Genomic DNA, 20204 nt, shown 5'->3' with positions numbered 1-20204 from the left:
GGTTAGTTCCAGTCAGCTGATTCTATCCTTCTGGTTAGTTCCAGTCAGCTGATTCTATCCTTCTGGTTAGTTCCAGTCAGCTGATTCTATCCTTCTGGTTAGTTCCAGTCAGCTGATTCTATCCATTCCTTCTGGTTAGTTCCAGTCAGCTGATTCTATCCTTCTGGTTAGTTCCAGTCAGCTGATTCTATCCTTCTGGTTAGTTCCAGTCAGCTGATTCTATCCTTCTGGTTAGTTCCAGTCAGCTGATTCTATCCTTCTGGTTAGTTCCAGTCAGCTGATTCTATCCTTCTGGTTAGTTCCAGTCAGCTGATTCTATCCTTCCTTCTGGTTAGTTCCAGTCAGCCGATTCTATCCATTCCTGGTTAGTTCCAGTCAGCTGATTCTATCCATTCCTTCTGGTTAGTTCCAGTCAGCTGATTCTATCCTTCTGGTTAGTTCCAGTCAGCTGATTCTATCCTTCTGGTTAGTTCCAGTCAGCTGATTCTATCCATTCCTTCTGGTTAGTTCCAGTCAGCTGATTCTATCCATTCCTTCTGGTTAGTTCCAGTCAGCTGATTCTATCCTTCTGGTTAGTTCCAGTCAGCTGATTCTATCCTTCTGGTTAGTTCCAGTCAGCTGATTCTATCCTTCTGGTTAGTTCCAGTCAGCTGATTCTATCCATTCCTTCTGGTTAGTTCCAGTCAGCTGATTCTATCCATTCTCTGGTTAGTTCCAGTCAGCTGATTCTATCCATTCCTTCTGGTTAGTTCCAGTCAGCTGATTCTATCCATTCCTTCTGGTTAGTTCCAGTCAGCTGATTCTATCCTTCTGGTTAGTTCCAGTCAGCTGATTCTATCCTTCTGGTTAGTTCCAGTCAGCTGATTCTATCCATTCCTTCTGGTTAGTTCCAGTCAGCTGATTCTATCCTTCTGGTTAGTTCCAGTCAGCTGATTCTATCCATTCCTTCTGGTTAGTTCCAGTCAGCTGATTCTATCCATTCTTCTGGTTAGTTCCAGTCAGCTGATTCTATCCTTCTGGTTAGTTCCAGTCAGCTGATTCTATCCTTCTGGTTAGTTCCAGTCAGCTGATTCTATCCTTCTGGTTAGTTCCAGTCAGCTGATTCTATCCATTCCTTCTGGTTAGTTCCAGTCAGCTGATTCTATCCTTCTGGTTAGTTCCAGTCAGCTGATTCTATCCTTCTGGTTAGTTCCAGTCAGCTGATTCTATCCATTCCTTCTGGTTAGTTCCAGTCAGCTGATTCTATCCATTCCTTCTGGTTAGTTCCAGTCAGCTGATTCTATCCATTCCTTCTGGTTAGTTCCAGTCAGCTGATTCTATCCTTCTGGTTAGTTCCAGTCAGCTGATTCTATCCTTCTGGTTAGTTCCAGTCAGCTGATTCTATCCATTCCTTCTGGTTAGTTCCAGTCAGCTGATTCTATCCATTCCTTCTGGTTAGTTCCAGTCAGCTGATTCTATCCTTCTGGTTAGTTCAAGTCAGCTGATTCTATCCATTCCTTCTGGTTAGTTCCAGTCAGCTGATTCTATCCTTCTGGTTAGTTCCAGTCAGCTGATTCTATCCATTCCTTCTGGTTAGTTCCAGTCAGCTGATTCTATCCATTCCATCTGGTTAGTTCCAGTCAGCTGATTCTATCCATTCCTTCTGGTTAGTTCCAGTCAGCTGATTCTATCCATTCCTTCTGGTTAGTTCCAGTCAGCTGATTCTATCCTTCTGGTTAGTTCCAGTCAGCTGATTCTATCCTTCTTCTGGTTAGTTCCAGTCAGCTGATTCTATCCATTCCTTCTGGTTAGTTCCAGTCAGCTGATTCTATCCTTCTGGTTAGTTCCAGTCAGCTGATTCTATCCATTCCTTCTGGTTAGTTCCAGTCAGCTGATTCTATCCATTCCTTCTGGTTAGTTCCAGTCAGCTGATTCTATCCTTCTGGTTAGTTCCAGTCAGCTGATTCTATCCTTCTGGTTAGTTCCAGTCAGCTGATTCTATCCATCCTTCTGGTTAGTTCCAGTCAGCTGATTCTATCCATTCCTTCTGGTTAGTTCCAGTCAGCTGATTCTATCCATTCCTTCTGGTTAGTTCCAGTCAGCTGATTCTATCCTTCTGGTTAGTTCCAGTCAGCTGATTCTATCCATTCCTTCTGGTTAGTTCCAGTCAGCTGATTCCATCCATTCCTTCTGGTTAGTTCCAGTCAGCTGATTCTATCCATTCCTTCTGGTTAGTTCCAGTCAGCTGATTCTATCCATTCCTTCTGGTTAGTTCCAGTCAGCTGATTCTATCCTTCTGGTTAGTTCCAGTCAGCTGATTCTATCCATTCCTTCTGGTTAGTTCCAGTCAGCTGATTCTATCCTTCTGGTTAGTTCCAGTCAGCTGATTCTATCCTTCTGGTTAGTTCCAGTCAGCTGATTCTATCCATTCCTTCTGGTTAGTTCAGAGGACCCCCCCACTTTCCCTTAGTTCTTACAGGTCAAGGTCAGCAGCGTCACAAAAATCTGAGGATGTGAGGATGCCTGTTGGGCGTGGTCCGGAGACAGCACCCCGTCCAAAAGTTGGACAATTTTGCACTTTTCAAACACCTGAAACCCATTTTTACCTGCAATCTAGAGCCATAATTATTATGCTTACATCTATGTAAAAAAAAAAAAAGAGTTCATTTTTCTGCATATCTCTTGAACTGTCTTTTATCCTCTTGACTGGTCTTCTTCTTTTTTTTCATTTTAAGAAACTAAATATGCTTCTCTGCTAAAAATCTGTGTAAAAGATTGGAGTCTTATTTAGTACATTTGTATTTGCTTGCTTTTCTAAAGTCTACTAACCTTGTCAGCAGGCATGCCAGCTAAGATAGTTAAGACAAGCAAGCTACTCTAACTTGATTGATAGCCTGAAATGGCTTCTGGGTAGCCAGTTATGAGGTTGGGAGACTAGCTCAAACCAACTTCAGGAAATTGCTAGGTGTCTAGAAGTATCGTGTAGTATTACAGAGAAACACCAACAACAACAAAACCTTCAAAAAAATAAATACAATTTTATCCATACAGGACCAGTCAAAAGTTTGGACACACCTACTCATTCAAGGCTTTTTCTTTATTTTTACTATTTTCTACATTGTAGAATAATAGTGATGACATCAAAACTATGAAATAACACATATGGAATCATGTAATAACCAAAAAGTATATTTGAGATTCTTCAAAGTAGCCACCCTTTGCCTTGATGAGAGCTTTGCACACTCTTGGCATTCTCTCAACCAGCTTCACCTGGAATGCTTTTCCAACAGTCTCTTGGCATGTTAACCCACCACCTATATGGCTTGTGTGAAGGAAAGCAAATACCTAGCTAGCTGTCTGCACTCAGGCTGTATAGATCATAGAGATCCATGCTAAGGAAGAACATTGAAATTGAATGTCATAGAGATCTATAATTCATGAGTGATTCCAAATTCTGTTATAAATAACCTCTGCTCCTCCTCTCCTTCCCTCCAGACTCCCTGCAGCTCTCTGTCTCTGAAGAGGAGGTTCCCCCTGAGCAGCAGCACTGTGAGCAGGAGTGGAGCCGCAGTCTGGGACAGAAGAACCCAGAGACCAAACAGATTAAAGAGGAACAGGAGGACGTCAGGACCAGTCAGGAGGAAGAGCAGCTTCAAGGGGCGGAGCCTGATATCATAGGGTTCATTTTCTCTCCTTCCTGTGTGAAAGGTGAATGTGATCAGGAGGACCAAACCCAGACTGTGGAGAACAGAGAGAGAGACTCTAAACCAGTGGATCTCAAACCTTTTCTCACTGTGACCCACATTAAGGGTCTCAACATTCCCTGTGACCCTCCAGATAATCAAAACAATGCCTCCAGCCACAGTTCAGCTGTAAATAGCGACCCAGTAGGACTTGACAGCAGCCCACCATTGGCTCCCAGTCCACCATTGGATCCCAGTCCACCACTGGATCCCAGCCCACCATTGGAGAAACACTGTTCCAAACCCAGCACCACGTCTAGAAAAACTTACCACTGCCGTGACTGTGGTGAAACTTTTGCTCTGAAAGCTGACCTGCAGAGGCATATGACTCTCACCAAGAAGAGACTCAGTGAATGCAGCTTCGGCAATAAACACTACAACTCCACCTGTAAACTGAAGGCCAATGTCCAACTCTGTCACAGTGGGAAACCCTGCACCTGTCCAGTTTGTGGCAAGACCTTCAAATACAAAGGAGGTCTCCCCAGGCACATGAGGATTCACAAAGGAGAGAAACCCTTTATCTGTGGTGACTGTGGGAAAAGCTTCAATCAGAAGGGGAACCTAACTGAACATGTATTGATTCACACAGGAGAGAAACCTTTTAGCTGTGGTGACTGCGGGAAAAGCTTTGGGCTCAAGCGGTACCTAACCATGCATAAACTGACTCACACAGGAGAGAAACCATTTAGCTGTGGAGACTGCGGGAAAAGCTTTAATCGCAAGGCTGTCTTAACTATGCATATACGTACTCACACAGGAGAGAAACCATTTATCTGTGGTGACTGTGGGAAAAGCTTCCGGCATAAGGGCTGCCTTAAGATACATGTACTGACTCACACAGCAGAGAAACGATTTAGCTGTGAAGACTGTGGGAAAAGCTTCAATAAGAGGGGGAACCTAAAAGTGCATATACGGACTCACACAGGAGAGAAATCTTTTAGCTGTGGAGACTGTGGGAAAAGCTTCAATACTAGGGGGAACCTAACCAGACATGCACGGACTCACACCAGAGATAATTCCTTTCGCTGTGGTGACTGTGGGGAAAGCTTCAATGAGAAGGGGCACCTAAATGAACATATACGAACTCACACAGGAGAGAAACGATTTGTCTGTGGTGACTGTGGGAAAAGCTTTAAGCATAAGGGGTGCCTTAAAATACATATATTGTCTCACACAGGAGAGAAACCATATAGGTGTGGTGACTGTGGCGAAAGCTTCAATGAGAAGGGGCACCTAAATGAACATATACAGACTCACACAGGAGAGAAACCTTATAGCTGTGGTGACTGTGGGGAAAGCTTCAATCAGAAGGTGGACCTAAAGAGGAATATACGGATTCACACAGGAGAGAAACCACATGGCTGCTCCGTCTGTGGTAAAAGATTCACTCAGAAGTCTCATCTGCTGAGGCATGTGGATAAAATCCACAAAGGAAGAAAACAGGACAGAAACTGAAAGAGGAAAGAACATTCGGACAAAGAGATTGTCTGTTAGGAAGCAACAGCGATATGGCCCTCATCAAATATGCAGGTCAAGTCCATCTCCAGCTACTCCCAGTTCATTGACTGCCTCTTGACGTGGTTTGACAATAGCTTCCTTGACCTTAACGTCAGTCACAAAGACCAAAAAACTGTGCCTTGGAGGAAATCAATTTGGGGAAAATGAAAGCCCTTCTCTTGAGCCTGTCAACATGTAAGGACGTGGAGCAAGTCACACATTTTAAATACTTGGGGACAATTTTCGAACACAAACTTGGCTTCTAGTAATACACTGACCTCATCTACAAAAAGGCAAGGCCGTTTCTTTCCCTACTTAAGACAGTATGACATTTTAATGCAAGCAAACTCACACTGATCGTGGTACACAAATACCAGATTGAGTGTTCTCAATTACAATTCTGGTACCTCTCAGTGATGTTTAATTGTTTTTATTATATGTACTTTTCTGCTCTTTTGTACACCAGTATCTCTACTTGCACATCATCATCTGCTCATTTATCACTCCAGTGTTAATCTGCTCAATTGTAACTTCTCTACTATGGCCTATTTATTGCCTACCTCCTCATGCCTTTTGCACACACTGTATATAGACGTTATTTTTTCTACTGTGTCATTGACTTGACTTTTTTCAAACAATCATCTTTATTTAATATCGATTAATTATTGCAATAATGAAGCTGGTCGACCCCACACTCTGGAGTGTGTTGCCGAGAGCTTAACTTAAATATTTATTGTGTTTCCTTCCTTCTGACATGTAAATGTTTGATGTGTTTCTTTCTGACATGTAAATATTTCATGTGTTTCATTCTGACATTTCATTCTGACATGTAAATGTTTGTGTTTCATTCTGACATGTAAATATTGAATGTGTTTCATTCTGACATGTACAGTGGGGAGAACAAGTATTTGATACACTGCCGATTTTGCAGCAGGTTTTCCTACTTACAAAGCATGTAGAGGCCTGTAATATTTATCATAGGTACACTTCAACTGTGAGAGATGCTTCACGGTTGGGATGGTGTTCTTGGGGTTGTACTCATCCTTCTTCTTCCTCCAAACACGGCGAGTGGAGTTTAGACCAAAAAGCTCGATTTTTGTCTCATCAGACCACATGACCTTCTCCCATTCCTCCTCTGGATCATCCAGATGGTCATTGGCAAACTTCAGATGGGCCTGGACACGAGCTGACTTGAGCAGGGGGACCTTGCGTGCGCTGCAGGATTTTAATCCATGACGGCGTAGTGTGTTACTAATGGTTTTCTTTGAGACTGTGGTCCCAGCTCTCTTTAGGTCATTGACCAGGTCCTGCTGTGTAGTTCTGGGCTGATCCCTCACCTTCCTCATGATCATTGATGCCCCACGAGGTGAGATCTTGCATGGGGCCCCAGACCGAGGGTGATTGACCGTCATCTTGAACTTCTTCCATTTTCTAATAATTTACATTTAAGTCATTTACATTTAAGTCATTTAGCAGACGCTCTTATCCAGAGCGACTTACAAATTGGTGCATTCACCTTATGACATCCAGTGGAACAGTCACTTTACAATAGTGCATCTAAATCTTAAAGGGGGGGGTGAGAGGGATTACTTATCCTATCCTAGGTATTCCTTAAAGAGGTGGGGTTTCAGGTGTCTCCGGAAGGTGGTGATTGACTCCAACTTGTGCCAACAGTTGTTGCCTTCTCACCAAGCTGCTTGCCTATTGTCCTGTAGCCCATCCCAGCCTTGTGCAGGTCTACAATTTTATCCCTGATGCCCTTACACAGCTCTCTGTTCTTGGCCATTGTGGAGAGGTTGGAGTCTGTTTGATTGAGTGTGTGGACAGGTGTCTTTTATACAGGTAACGAGTTCAAACAGGTGCAGTTAATACAGGTAATGAGTGGAGAACAGGAGGGCTTCTTAAAGAAAAACTAACAGGTCTGTGAGAGCCAGAATTCTTACTGGTTGGTAGGTGATCAAATACTTATGTCATTCAATAAAATGCTAATTAATTACTTAAAAATCATACAATGTGATATTCGGGATTTTTGTTTAAGATTCCATCTCTCACAGTTGAAGTGTACCTATGATACAAATTACAGACCTCTACATGCTCTGTAAGTAGGAAAACCTGCTAAATCGGCAGTGTATCAAATACTTGTTCTCCCCACTGTACATGTTTGTTTCATTGTGACATGTAAATGTGTCATGTTTTTATTTTATTGACTTTTCTGCTCTTTTGTACACCAGTATCTCTACTTGCACATCATCATCTGCTCATTTATCACTCCAGTGTTAATCTGCTAAATTGTAACTCTTCGCTCCTATGGCCTATTTATTGCCCACCTCCTCATGCCTTTTGCACACACTGTATATAGACTGTCTTTTTTCTACTGGGTCATTGATTTGTTTATTGGCTTGTTACTGGCTTGTTTATTGTTTATTCCATGTGTAACTCTGTGTTGTTGTCTGTGTCACAATGCTTTGCTTTATCTTGGCCAGGTCGCAGTTGCAAATGAACTTGATCTCAACTCGCCTACCTGGTTAAATAAAGGTGAAATAAAATTTAAAAAATGGGTTTCATTCTGACATTTCATTCTGACATGTAAATGTTTGTGTTTCATTCTGACATGTAAATGTTTGTGTTTCATTCTGACATGTAAATGTTTGTGTTTCATTCTGACATGTAAATGTTTGTGTTTCATTCTGACATGTAAATGTTTGTGTTTCATTCTGACATGTAAATGTTTGTGTTTCATTCTGACATGTAAATGTTTGTGTTTCATTCTGACATGTAAATGTTTGTGTTTCATTCTGACATGTAAATGTTTGTGTTTCATTCTGACATTTCATTTTGACATGTAAATGTTTATTTAATGTGTTTCATTCTGACATGTAAATGTTTATTTAATGTGTTTCATTCTGACATGTAAATGTTTCTGTTTCATTCTGACATGTAAATGTTTGATGTGTTTTTAAAAAATCATTTTATTGTAACTCTGACCGTCAATGACACATTTTCATTCTGTTTAAACGTACTAGACAATAAGGTTTGTCTTATCTGCTTATCTTAAAGCTATCTTAGTCTCTGGATCATTCATTCTGTTTAAACGCACTAGACAATAAGGTTTGTCTTATCTGCTTATCTTAAAGCTATCTTAGTCTCTGGATCATTCATGCTGTGGGTTACAGGAAAATAGAAGTGTGATCGATTTACTTGTAAATCAAATTTGACACCAAGTAATTGTACACAAGGTCCAAAGGAAATTCGACTTTGGCTTTTATCCCAACCCCCCTGAAAGAGACACATACGTAGAGGATGGAGCAGGGGGCTGCCATACTACAGCACCAGTGGAGAAATTGCTGTAAGGGGGTAAGTGCCTTGCTCAAGGGCCCAATGGCAGGTTTATAATAATAATATAATATATGCCATTTAGCAGACGCTTTTATCCAAAGCGACTTACAGTCATGTGTGCATACATTCTACGTATGGGTGGTCCCGGGGATCGAACCCACTACCCTGGCGTTACAAGCGCCATGCTCTACCAACTGAGCTACAGAAGGACCAGGTTTGGCATCTAGGATTTGATACTAGCAACTGCTTACTTCCTGACAGATTTTTCCAATCAGATCCAGGATTGGAACTGGCAAACCTTCGCTTGTGGTCTTGTCTCTCTTAACCACTAGACTACGGTCTTGTCTCTCTTAACCACTAGACTACGGTCTTGCCTCTCTTAACCACTAGACTAGGGTCTTGCCTCTCTTAACCACTAGACTAGGGTCTTGCCTCTCTTAACCACTAGACTATGGTCTTGTCTCTCTTAACCACTAGACTATGGTCTTGTCTCTCTTAACCACTAGACTGGTCTTGCCTCTCTTAACCACTAGACTACGGTCTTGTCTCTCTTAACCACTAGAATACGGTCTTGCCTCTCTTAACCACTAGACTACGGTCTTGTCTCTCTTAATCACTAGACTACGGTCTTGTCTCTCTTAACCACTAGACTACGGTCTTGCCTCTCTTAACCACTAGACTACGGTCTTGCCTCTCTTAACCACTAGACTATGGTCTTGTCTCTCTTAACCACTAGAATACGGTCTTGCCTCTCTTAACCACTAGACTGGTCTTACCTCTCTTAACCACTAGACTACGGTCTTGTCTCTCTTAACCACTAGAATACGGTCTTGCCTCTCTTAACCACTAGACTACGGTCTTGCCTCTCTTAACCACTAGACTACGGTCTTGCCTCTCTTAACCACTAGACTACGGTCTTGTCTCTTAACCACTAGACTACGGTCTTGTCTCTCTTAACCACTAGACTACGGTCTTGTCTCTCTTAACCACTAGACTACGGTCCTGCCTCTCTTAACCACTAGATTGGTCTTACCTCTCTTAACCACTAGACTACGGTCTTGTCTCTCTTAACCACTAGACTACGGTCTTGTCTCTCTTAACCACTAGACTACGGTCTTGTCTCTCTTAACCACTAGACTACGGTCTTGTCTCTTAACCACTAGACTACGGTCTTGCCTCTCTTAACCACTAGACTACGGTCTTGCCTCTCTTAACCACTAGACTACGGTCTTGCCTCTCTTAACCACTAGACTACGGTCTTGCCTCTCTTAACCACTAGACTACGGTCTTGTCTCTCTTAACCACTAGACTATGGTCTTGTCTCTGTTAACCACTAGACTACGGTCTTGCCTCTCTTAACCACTAGACTACGGTCTTGCCTCTCTTAACCACTAGACTACGGTCTTGCCTCTCTTAACCACTAGACTACGGTCTTGCCTCTCTTAACCACTAGACTACGGTCTTGCCTCTCTTAACCACTAGACTACGGTCTTGCCTCTCTTAACCACTAGACTACGGTCCTGCCTCTCTTAACCACTAGACTACGGTCCTGCCTCTCTTAACCACTAGACTACGGTCTTGTCTTTCTTAACCACTAGACTACGGTCCTGCCTCTTAACCACTAGACTACGGTCTTGCCTCTCTTAACCACTAGACTACGGTCTTGCCTCTCTTAACCACTAGACTACGGTCTTGCCTCTCTTAACCACTAGACTACGGTCTTGCCTCTCTTAACCACTAGACTACGGTCTTGCCTCTCTTAACCACTAGACTACGGTCTTGCCTCTCTTAACCACTAGACTACGGTCTTGTCTCTTAACCACTAGACTACTGTCTTGCCTCTCTTAACCACTAGACTACGGTCTTGCCTCTCTTAACCACTAGACTACGGTCTTGCCTCTCTTAACCACTAGACTACGGTCTTGCCTCTCTTAACCACTAGACTACGGTCTTGCCTCTCTTAACCACTAGACTGGTCTTGCCTCTCTTAACCACTAGACTGGTCTTACCTCTCTTAACCACTAGACTACGGTCTTGTCTTTCTTAACCACTAGACTACGGTCTTGCCTCTCTTAACCACTAGACTGGTCTTGCCTCTCTTAACCACTAGACTGGTCTTACCTCTCTTAACCACTAGACTACGGTCTTGCCTCTCTTAACCACTAGACTACGGTCTTGTCTCTCTTAACCACTAGACTACGGTCTTGCCTCTCTTAACCACTAGACTACGGTCTTGCCTCTCTTAACCACTAGACTACGGTCTTGCCTCTCTTAACCACTAGACTACGGTCTTGCCTCTCTTAACCACTAGACTACGGTCTTGCCTCTCTTAACCACTAGACTACGGTCTTGCCTCTCTTAACCACTAGACTACGGTCCTGCCTCTCTTAACCACTAGACTACGGTCCTGCCTCTCTTAACCACTAGACTACGGTCTTGTCTTTCTTAACCACTAGACTACGGTCCTGCCTCTTAACCACTAGACTACGGTCTTGCCTCTCTTAACCACTAGACTACGGTCTTGCCTCTCTTAACCACTAGACTACGGTCTTGCCTCTCTTAACCACTAGACTACGGTCTTGCCTCTCTTAACCACTAGACTACGGTCTTGCCTCTCTTAACCACTAGACTACGGTCTTGCCTCTCTTAACCACTAGACTACGGTCTTGTCTCTTAACCACTAGACTACTGTCTTGCCTCTCTTAACCACTAGACTACGGTCTTGCCTCTCTTAACCACTAGACTACGGTCTTGCCTCTCTTATCCACTAGACTACGGTCTTGCCTCTCTTAACCACTAGACTACGGTCTTGCCTCTCTTAACCACTAGACTGGTCTTGCCTCTCTTAACCACTAGACTGGTCTTACCTCTCTTAACCACTAGACTACGGTCTTGTCTTTCTTAACCACTAGACTACGGTCTTGCCTCTCTTAACCACTAGACTGGTCTTGCCTCTCTTAACCACTAGACTGGTCTTACCTCTCTTAACCACTAGACTACGGTCTTGCCTCTCTTAACCACTAGACTACGGTCTTGTCTCTCTTAACCACTAGACTACGGTCTTGTCTCTCTTAACCACTAGACTACGGTCTTGTCTCTCTTAACCTCTAGACTACGGTCTTGCCTCTCTTAACCACTAGACTACGGTCTTGTCTCTCTTAACCACTAGACTACGGTCTTGTCTCTTAACCACTAGACTACGGTCTTGCCTCTCTTAACCACTAGACAACGGTCTTGCCTCTCTTAACCACTAGACTACGGTCTTGTCTCTCTTAACCACTAGACTATGGTCTTGTCTCTCTTAACCACTAGACTACGGTCTTGCCTCTCTTAACCACTAGACTATGGTCTTGTCTCTGTTAACCACTAGACTACGGTCTTGTCTCTTAACCACTAGACTACGGTCTTGCCTCTCTTAACCACTAGACTACGGTCTTGCCTCTCTTAACCACTAGACAACGGTCTTGCCTCTCTTAACCACTAGACTACGGTCTTGTCTCTTAACCACTAGACTACTGTCTTGCCTCTCTTAACCACTAGACTACGGTCTTGCCTCTCTTAACCACTAGACTACGGTCTTGCCTCTCTTAACCACTAGACTACGGTCTTGCCTCTCTTAACCACTAGACTACGGTCTTGCCTCTCTTAACCACTAGACTACGGTCTTGCCTCTCTTAACCACTAGACTGGTCTTACCTCTCTTAACCACTAGACTACGGTCTTGTCTTTCTTAACCACTAGACTACGGTCTTGCCTCTCTTAACCACTAGACTGGTCTTGCCTCTCTTAACCACTAGACTGGTCTTACCTCTCTTAACCACTAGACTACGGTCTTGCCTCTCTTAACCACTAGACTACGGTCTTGTCTCTCTTAACCACTAGACTACGGTCTTGTCTCTCTTAACCACTAGATTACGGTCTTGTCTCTCTTAACCACTAGACTACGGTATTGTCTCTCTTAACCACTAGACTACGGTCTTGCCTCTCTTAACCACTAGACTACGATCTTGTCTCTTAACCACTAGACTACGGTCTTGCCTCTCTTAACCACTAGACTACGGTCTTGCCTCTCTTAACCACTAGACTACGGTCTTGTCTCTTAACCACTAGACTACGGTCTTGCCTCTCTTAACCACTAGACTACGGTCTTGCCTCTCTTAACCACTAGACTACGGTCTTGTCTCTTAACCACTAGACTACGGTCTTGCCTCTCTTAACCACTAGACTACGGTCTTGCCTCTCTTAACCACTAGACTACGGTCTTGTCTCTTAACCACTAGACTACGGTCTTGCCTCTCTTAACCACTAGACTACGGTCTTGTCTCTGTTAACCACTAGACTACGGTCTTGTCTCTCTTAACCACTAGACTACGGTCTTGCCTCTCTTAACCACTAGACTACAGTCTTGTCTCTCTTAACCACTAGACCACGGTCTTGCCTCTCTTAACCACTAGACTACGGTCTTGCCTCTATTAACCACTAGACTATGGTCTTGTCTCTATTAACCACTAGACTATGGTCTTGTCTCTGTTAACCACTAGACTACGGTCTTGTCTCTCTTAACCACTAGACTACGGTCTTGTCTTTCTTAACCACTAGACTACGGTCTTGCCTCTCTTAACCACTAGACTATGGTCTTGTCTCTGTTAACCACTAGACTACGGTCTTGTCTCTTAACCACTAGACTACGGTCTTGCCTCTCTTAACCACTAGACTACGGTCTTGCCTCTCTTAACCACTAGACTACGGTCTTGCCTCTCTTAACCACTAGACTACGGTCTTGTCTCTTAACCACTAGACTACTGTCTTGCCTCTCTTAACCACTAGACTATGGTCTTGCCTCTCTTAACCACTAGACTATGGTCTTGCCTCTCTTAACCACTAGACTACGGTCTTGCCTCTCTTAACCACTAGACTTTGGTCTTGCCTCTCTTAACCACTAGACTACGGTCTTGCCTCTCTTAACCACTAGACTACGGTCTTGCCTCTCTTAACCACTAGACTATGGTCTTGCCTCTCTTAACCACTAGACTACGGTCTTGCCTCTCTTAACCACTAGACTATGGTCTTGCCTCTCTTAACCACTAGACTATGGTCTTGCCTCTCTTAACCACTAGACTACGGTCTTGCCTCTCTTAACCACTAGACTATGGTCTTGCCTCTCTTAACCACTAGACTACGGTCTTGCCTCTCTTAACCACTAGACTACGGTCTTGCCTCTCTTAACCACTAGACTGGTCTTGCCTCTCTTAACCACTAGACTGGTCTTACCTCTCTTAACCACTAGACTACGGTCTTGTCTTTCTTAACCACTAGACTACGGTCTTGCCTCTCTTAACCACTAGACTGGTCTTGCCTCTCTTAACCACTAGACTGGTCTTACCTCTCTTAACCACTAGACTACGGTCTTGCCTCTCTTAACCACTAGACTACGGTCTTGTCTCTCTTAACCACTAGACTACGGTCTTGTCTCTCTTAACCACTAGACTACGGTCTTGCCTCTCTTAACCACTAGACTACGGTCTTGTCTCTCTTAACCACTAGACTACGGTCTTGTCTCTCTTAACCACTAGACTACGGTCTTGTCTCTCTTAACCTCTAGACTACGGTCTTGTCTCTCTTAACCTCTAGACTACGGTCTTGCCTCTCTTAACCACTAGACTACGGTCTTGTCTCTCTTAACCACTAGACTACGGTCTTGTCTCTCTTAACCACTAGACTACGGTCTTGTCTCTCTTAACCACTAGACTACGGTCTTGTCTCTCTTAACCTCTAGACTACGGTCTTGCCTCTCTTAACCACTAGACTACGGTCTTGTCTCTCTTAACCAATAGACTACGGTCTTGTCTCTTAACCACTAGACTACGGTCTTGCCTCTCTTAACCACTAGACAACGGTCTTGCCTCTCTTAACCACTAGACTACGGTCTTGTCTCTCTTAACCACTAGACTATGGTCTTGTCTCTCTTAACCACTAGACTACGGTCTTGCCTCTCTTAACCACTAGACTATGGTCTTGTCTCTGTTAACCACTAGACTACGGTCTTGTCTCTTAACCACTAGACTACGGTCTTGCCTCTCTTAACCACTAGACTACGGTCTTGCCTCTCTTAACCACTAGACTACGGTCTTGCCTCTCTTAACCACTAGACTACGGTCTTGTCTCTTAACCACTAGACTACTGTCTTGCCTCTCTTAACCACTAGACTACGGTCTTGCCTCTCTTAACCACTAGACTACGGTCTTGCCTCTCTTAACCACTAGACTACGGTCTTGCCTCTCTTAACCACTAGACTACGGTCTTGCCTCTCTTAACCACTAGACTGGTCTTGCCTCTCTTAACCACTAGACTGGTCTTACCTCTCTTAACCACTAGACTACGGTCTTGTCTTTCTTAACCACTAGACTACGGTCTTGCCTCTCTTAACCACTAGACTGGTCTTGCCTCTCTTAACCACTAGACTGGTCTTGCCTCTCTTAACCACTAGACTACGGTCCTGCCTCTCTTAACCACTAGACTACGGTCCTGCCTCTCTTAACCACTAGACTACGGTCTTGTCTTTCTTAACCACTAGACTACGGTCCTGCCTCTTAACCACTAGACTACGGTCTTGCCTCTCTTAACCACTAGACTACGGTCTTGCCTCTCTTAACCACTAGACTACGGTCTTGCCTCTCTTAACCACTAGACTACGGTCTTGCCTCTCTTAACCACTAGACTACGGTCTTGCCTCTCTTAACCACTAGACTACGGTCTTGCCTCTCTTAACCACTAGACTACGGTCTTGTCTCTTAACCACTAGACTACTGTCTTGCCTCTCTTAACCACTAGACTACGGTCTTGCCTCTCTTAACCACTAGACTACGGTCTTGCCTCTCTTAACCACTAGACTACGGTCTTGCCTCTCTTAACCACTAGACTACGGTCTTGCCTCTCTTAACCACTAGACTACGGTCTTGCCTCTCTTAACCACTAGACTGGTCTTGCCTCTCTTAACCACTAGACTGGTCTTACCTCTCTTAACCACTAGACTACGGTCTTGTCTTTCTTAACCACTAGACTACGGTCTTGCCTCTCTTAACCACTAGACTGGTCTTGCCTCTCTTAACCACTAGACTGGTCTTACCTCTCTTAACCACTAGACTACGGTCTTGCCTCTCTTAACCACTAGACTACGGTCTTGTCTCTCTTAACCACTAGACTACGGTCTTGTCTCTCTTAACCACTAGACTACGGTCTTGTCTCTCTTAACCTCTAGACTACGGTCTTGCCTCTCTTAACCACTAGACTACGGTCTTGTCTCTCTTAACCACTAGACTACGGTCTTGTCTCTTAACCACTAGACTACGGTCTTGCCTCTCTTAACCACTAGACAACGGTCTTGCCTCTCTTAACCACTAGACTACGGTCTTGTCTCTCTTAACCACTAGACTATGGTCTTGTCTCTCTTAACCACTAGACTACGGTCTTGCCTCTCTTAACCACTAGACTATGGTCTTGTCTCTGTTAACCACTAGACTACGGTCTTGTCTCTTAACCACTAGACTACGGTCTTGCCTCTCTTAACCACTAGACTACGGTCTTGCCTCTCTTAACCACTAGACAACGGTCTTGCCTCTCTTAACCACTAGACTACGGTCTTGTCTCTTAACCACTAGACTACTGTCTTGCCTCTCTTAACCACTAGACTACGGTCTTGCCTCTCTTAACCACTAGACTACGGTCTTGCCTCTCTTAACCACTAGACTACGGTCTTGCCTCTCTTAACCACTAGACTACGGTCTTGCCTCTCTTAACCACTAGACTGGTCTTGCCTCTCTTAACCACTAGACTGGTCTTACCTCTCTTAACCACTAGACTACGGTCTTGTCTTTCTTAACCACTAGACTACGGTCTTGCCTCTCTTAACCACTAGACTGGTCTTGCCTCTCTTAACCACTAGACTGGTCTTACCTCTCTTAACCACTAGACTACGGTCTTGCCTCTCTTAACCACTAGACTACGGTCTTGTCTCTCTTAACCACTAGACTACGGTCTTGTCTCTCTTAACCACTAGATTACGGTCTTGTCTCTCTTAACCACTAGACTACGGTATTGTCTCTCTTAACCACTAGACTACGGTCTTGCCTCTCTTAACCACTAGACTACGATCTTGTCTCTTAACCACTAGACTACGGTCTTGCCTCTTAACCACTAGACTACGGTCTTGCCTCTCTTAACCACTAGACTACGGTCTTGTCTCTTAACCACTAGACTACGGTCTTGCCTCTCTTAACCACTAGACTACGGTCTTGCCTCTCTTAACCACTAGACTACGGTCTTGTCTCTTAACCACTAGACTACGGTCTTGCCTCTCTTAACCACTAGACTACGGTCTTGCCTCTCTTAACCACTAGACTACGGTCTTGTCTCTTAACCACTAGACTACGGTCTTGCCTCTCTTAACCACTAGACTACGGTCTTGTCTCTGTTAACCACTAGACTACGGTCTTGTCTCTCTTAACCACTAGACTACGGTCTTGCCTCTCTTAACCACTAGACTACAGTCTTGTCTCTCTTAACCACTAGACCACGGTCTTGCCTCTCTTAACCACTAGACTACGGTCTTGCCTCTATTAACCACTAGACTATGGTCTTGTCTCTATTAACCACTAGACTATGGTCTTGTCTCTGTTAACCACTAGACTACGGTCTTGTCTCTTAACCACTAGACTACGGTCTTGCCTCTCTTAACCACTAGACTACGGTCTTGCCTCTCTTAACCACTAGACTACGGTCTTGCCTCTCTTAACCACTAGACTACGGTCTTGTCTCTTAACCACTAGACTACGGTCTTGCCTCTCTTAACCACTAGACTACGGTCTTGCCTCTCTTAACCACTAGACTACGGTCTTGCCTCTCTTAACCACTAGACTACTGTCTTGCCTCTCTTAACCACTAGACTATGGTCTTGCCTCTCTTAACCACTAGACTATGGTCTTGCCTCTCTTAACCACTAGACTACGGTCTTGCCTCTCTTAACCACTAGACTTTGGTCTTGCCTCTCTTAACCACTAGACTACGGTCTTGCCTCTCTTAACCACTAGACTACGGTCTTGCCTCTCTTAACCACTAGACTATGGTCTTGCCTCTCTTAACCACTAGACTACGGTCTTGCCTCTCTTAACCACTAGACTATGGTCTTGCCTCTCTTAACCACTAGACTATGGTCTTGCCTCTCTTAACCACTAGACTACGGTCTTGCCTCTCTTAACCACTAGACTATGGTCTTGCCTCTCTTAACCACTAGACTACGGTCTTGCCTCTCTTAACCACTAGACCACTAGACTGGTCTTGCCTCTCTTAACCACTAGACTGGTCTTACTCTCTTAACCACTAGACTACGGTCTTGTCTTTCTTAACCACTAGACTACGGTCTTGCCTCTCTTAACCACTAGACTGGGTCTTGCCTCTCTTAACCACTAGACTGGTCTTACCTCTTAACCACTAGACTACGGTCTTGCCTCTCTTAACCACTAGACTACGGTCTTGTCTCTCTTAACCACTAGACTACGGTCTTGTCTCTCTTAACCACTAGACTACGGTCTTGCCTCTCTTAACCACTAGACTACGGTCTTGTCTCTCTTAACCACTAGACTACGGTCTTGTCTCTCTTAACCACTAGACTACGGTCTTGTCTCTCTTAACCTCTAGACTACGGTCTTGTCTCTCTTAACCTCTAGACTACGGTCTTGCCTCTCTTAACCACTAGACTACGGTCTTGCTCTCTTAACCACTAGACTACGGTCTTGTCTCTCTTAACCACTAGACTACTGTCTTGTCTCTCTTAACCACTAGACTACGGTCTTGTCTCTCTTAACCACTAGACTACGGTCTTGCCTCTCTTAACCACTAGACTAGACTACGGTCTTGTCTCTCTTAACCAATAGACTACGGTCTTGTCTCTTAACCACTAGACTACGGTCTTGCCTCTCTTAACCACTAGACAACGGTCTTGCCTCTCTTAACCACTAGACTACGGTCTTGTCTCTCTTAACCACTAGACTATGGTCTTGTCTCTCTTAACCACTAGACTACGGTCTTGCCTTGTCTCTTTAACCACTAGACTATGGTCTTGTCTCTGTTAACCACTAGACTACGGTCTTGTCTCTCTTAACCACTAGACTACGGTCTTGCTCTCTTAACCACTAGACTACGGTCTTGTCTCTCTTAACCACTAGACTACGGTCTTGCCTCTCTTAACCACTAGACTACGGTCTTGTCTCTTAACCACTAGACTACGTCTTGCCTCTCTTAACCACTAGACTACGGTCTTGCCTCTCTTAACCACTAGACTACGGTCTTGCCTCTCTTAACCACTAGACTACGGTCTTGCCTCTCTTAACCACTAGACTACGGTCTTGTCTCTCTTAACCACTAGACTGACGGTCTTGCCTCTCTTAACCACTAGACTGGTCTTGTCTCTCTTAACCACTAGACTACGGTCTTGCCTCTCTTAACCACTAGACTTTCTTAACCACTAGACTACGGTCTTGACTACGGTCTCTCTTAACCACTAGACTGGTCTTGCCTCTCTTAACCACTAGACTGGTCTTGTCTCTCTTAACCACTAGACTCTTGTCTCTCTTAACCACTAGACTACGGTCTTGCCTCTCTTAACCACTAGACTACGGTCTTGTCTCTCTTAACCACTAGACTACGGTCTTGTCTCTCTTAACCACTAGACTACGGTCTTGTCTCTCTTAACCACTAGACTACGGTCTTGCTCTCTTAACCACTAGACTACGGTCTTGCCTCTCTTAACCACTAGACTACGGTCTTGTCTCTCTTAACCACTAGACTACGGTCTTTAACCACTCTCTTTGTCCACTAGACTACGGTCTTGCCTCTCTTAACCACTAGACTACGGTCTTGCCTCTCTTAACCACTAGACTACGGTCTTGTCTCTTAACCACTAGACTACGGTCTTGCCTCTCTTAACCACTAGACTACGGTCTTGTCTCTCTTAACCACTAGACTGGTCTTGTCCTCTCTTAACCACTAGACTCTTGTCTCTCTTAACCACTAGACTACGGTCTTGCCTCTCTTAACCACTAGACTACAGTCTTGTCTCTCTTAACCACTAGACTACGGTCTTGCCTCTCTTAACCACTAGACTACGGTCTTGCCTCTCTTAACCACTAGACTACGGTCTTGTCTCTCTTAACCACTAGACTACGGTCTTGCCTCTGCTTAACCACTAGACTGGTCTTGCCTTCTTAACCACTAGACTACGGTCTTGCCTCTCTTAACCACTAGACTACGGTCTTGTCTCTCTTAACCACTAGACTACGGTCTTGTCTTTCTTAACCACTAGACTACGGTCTTGCCTCTCTTAACCACTAGACTAAGGTCTCGGTCTTGACTGGTTCTGCTTACTAGACTGTCTTGTCTCTCTTAACCACTAGACTGGTCTTGCCTCTCTTAACCACTAGACTACGGTCTTGCCTCTCTTAACCACTAGACTACGGTCTTGCCTCTCTTAACCACTAGACTGGTCTTGCCTCTCTTAACCACTAGACTGGTCTTGCCTCTCTTAACCACTAGACTACGGTCTTGTCTTTCTTAACCACTAGACTACGGTCTTGCCTCTCTTAACCACTAGACTAC

The 20204-nt window shown here is 44.4% G+C and overlaps 1 protein-coding gene across 1 annotated transcript in view; it reads left to right on the top strand.

Annotated features, from left to right (window-relative positions):
- Window positions 1–6177, top strand: part of LOC124017455 (oocyte zinc finger protein XlCOF6-like) — a 56599-nt gene extending 50422 nt beyond the window's left edge. Inside the window, exon 3 of the mRNA XM_046332644.1 lies at window positions 3475–6177. Coding sequence (XP_046188600.1) covers window positions 3475–5177 — 1703 coding nt within the window. The 3' untranslated portion in view covers window positions 5178–6177. The remainder of the gene's footprint in view (window positions 1–3474) is intronic.
- Window positions 6178–20204: the final 14027 nt, after the last annotated feature.

The sequence above is a fragment of the Oncorhynchus gorbuscha genome, unplaced genomic scaffold (genome assembly GCF_021184085.1).
Source record: "Oncorhynchus gorbuscha isolate QuinsamMale2020 ecotype Even-year unplaced genomic scaffold, OgorEven_v1.0 Un_scaffold_2071, whole genome shotgun sequence".
NCBI lineage: Eukaryota > Metazoa > Chordata > Actinopteri > Salmoniformes > Salmonidae > Oncorhynchus > Oncorhynchus gorbuscha.
Note: the sequence above shows the minus strand (reverse complement) of the source record. Positions and strands in the feature narration are given on the sequence as shown.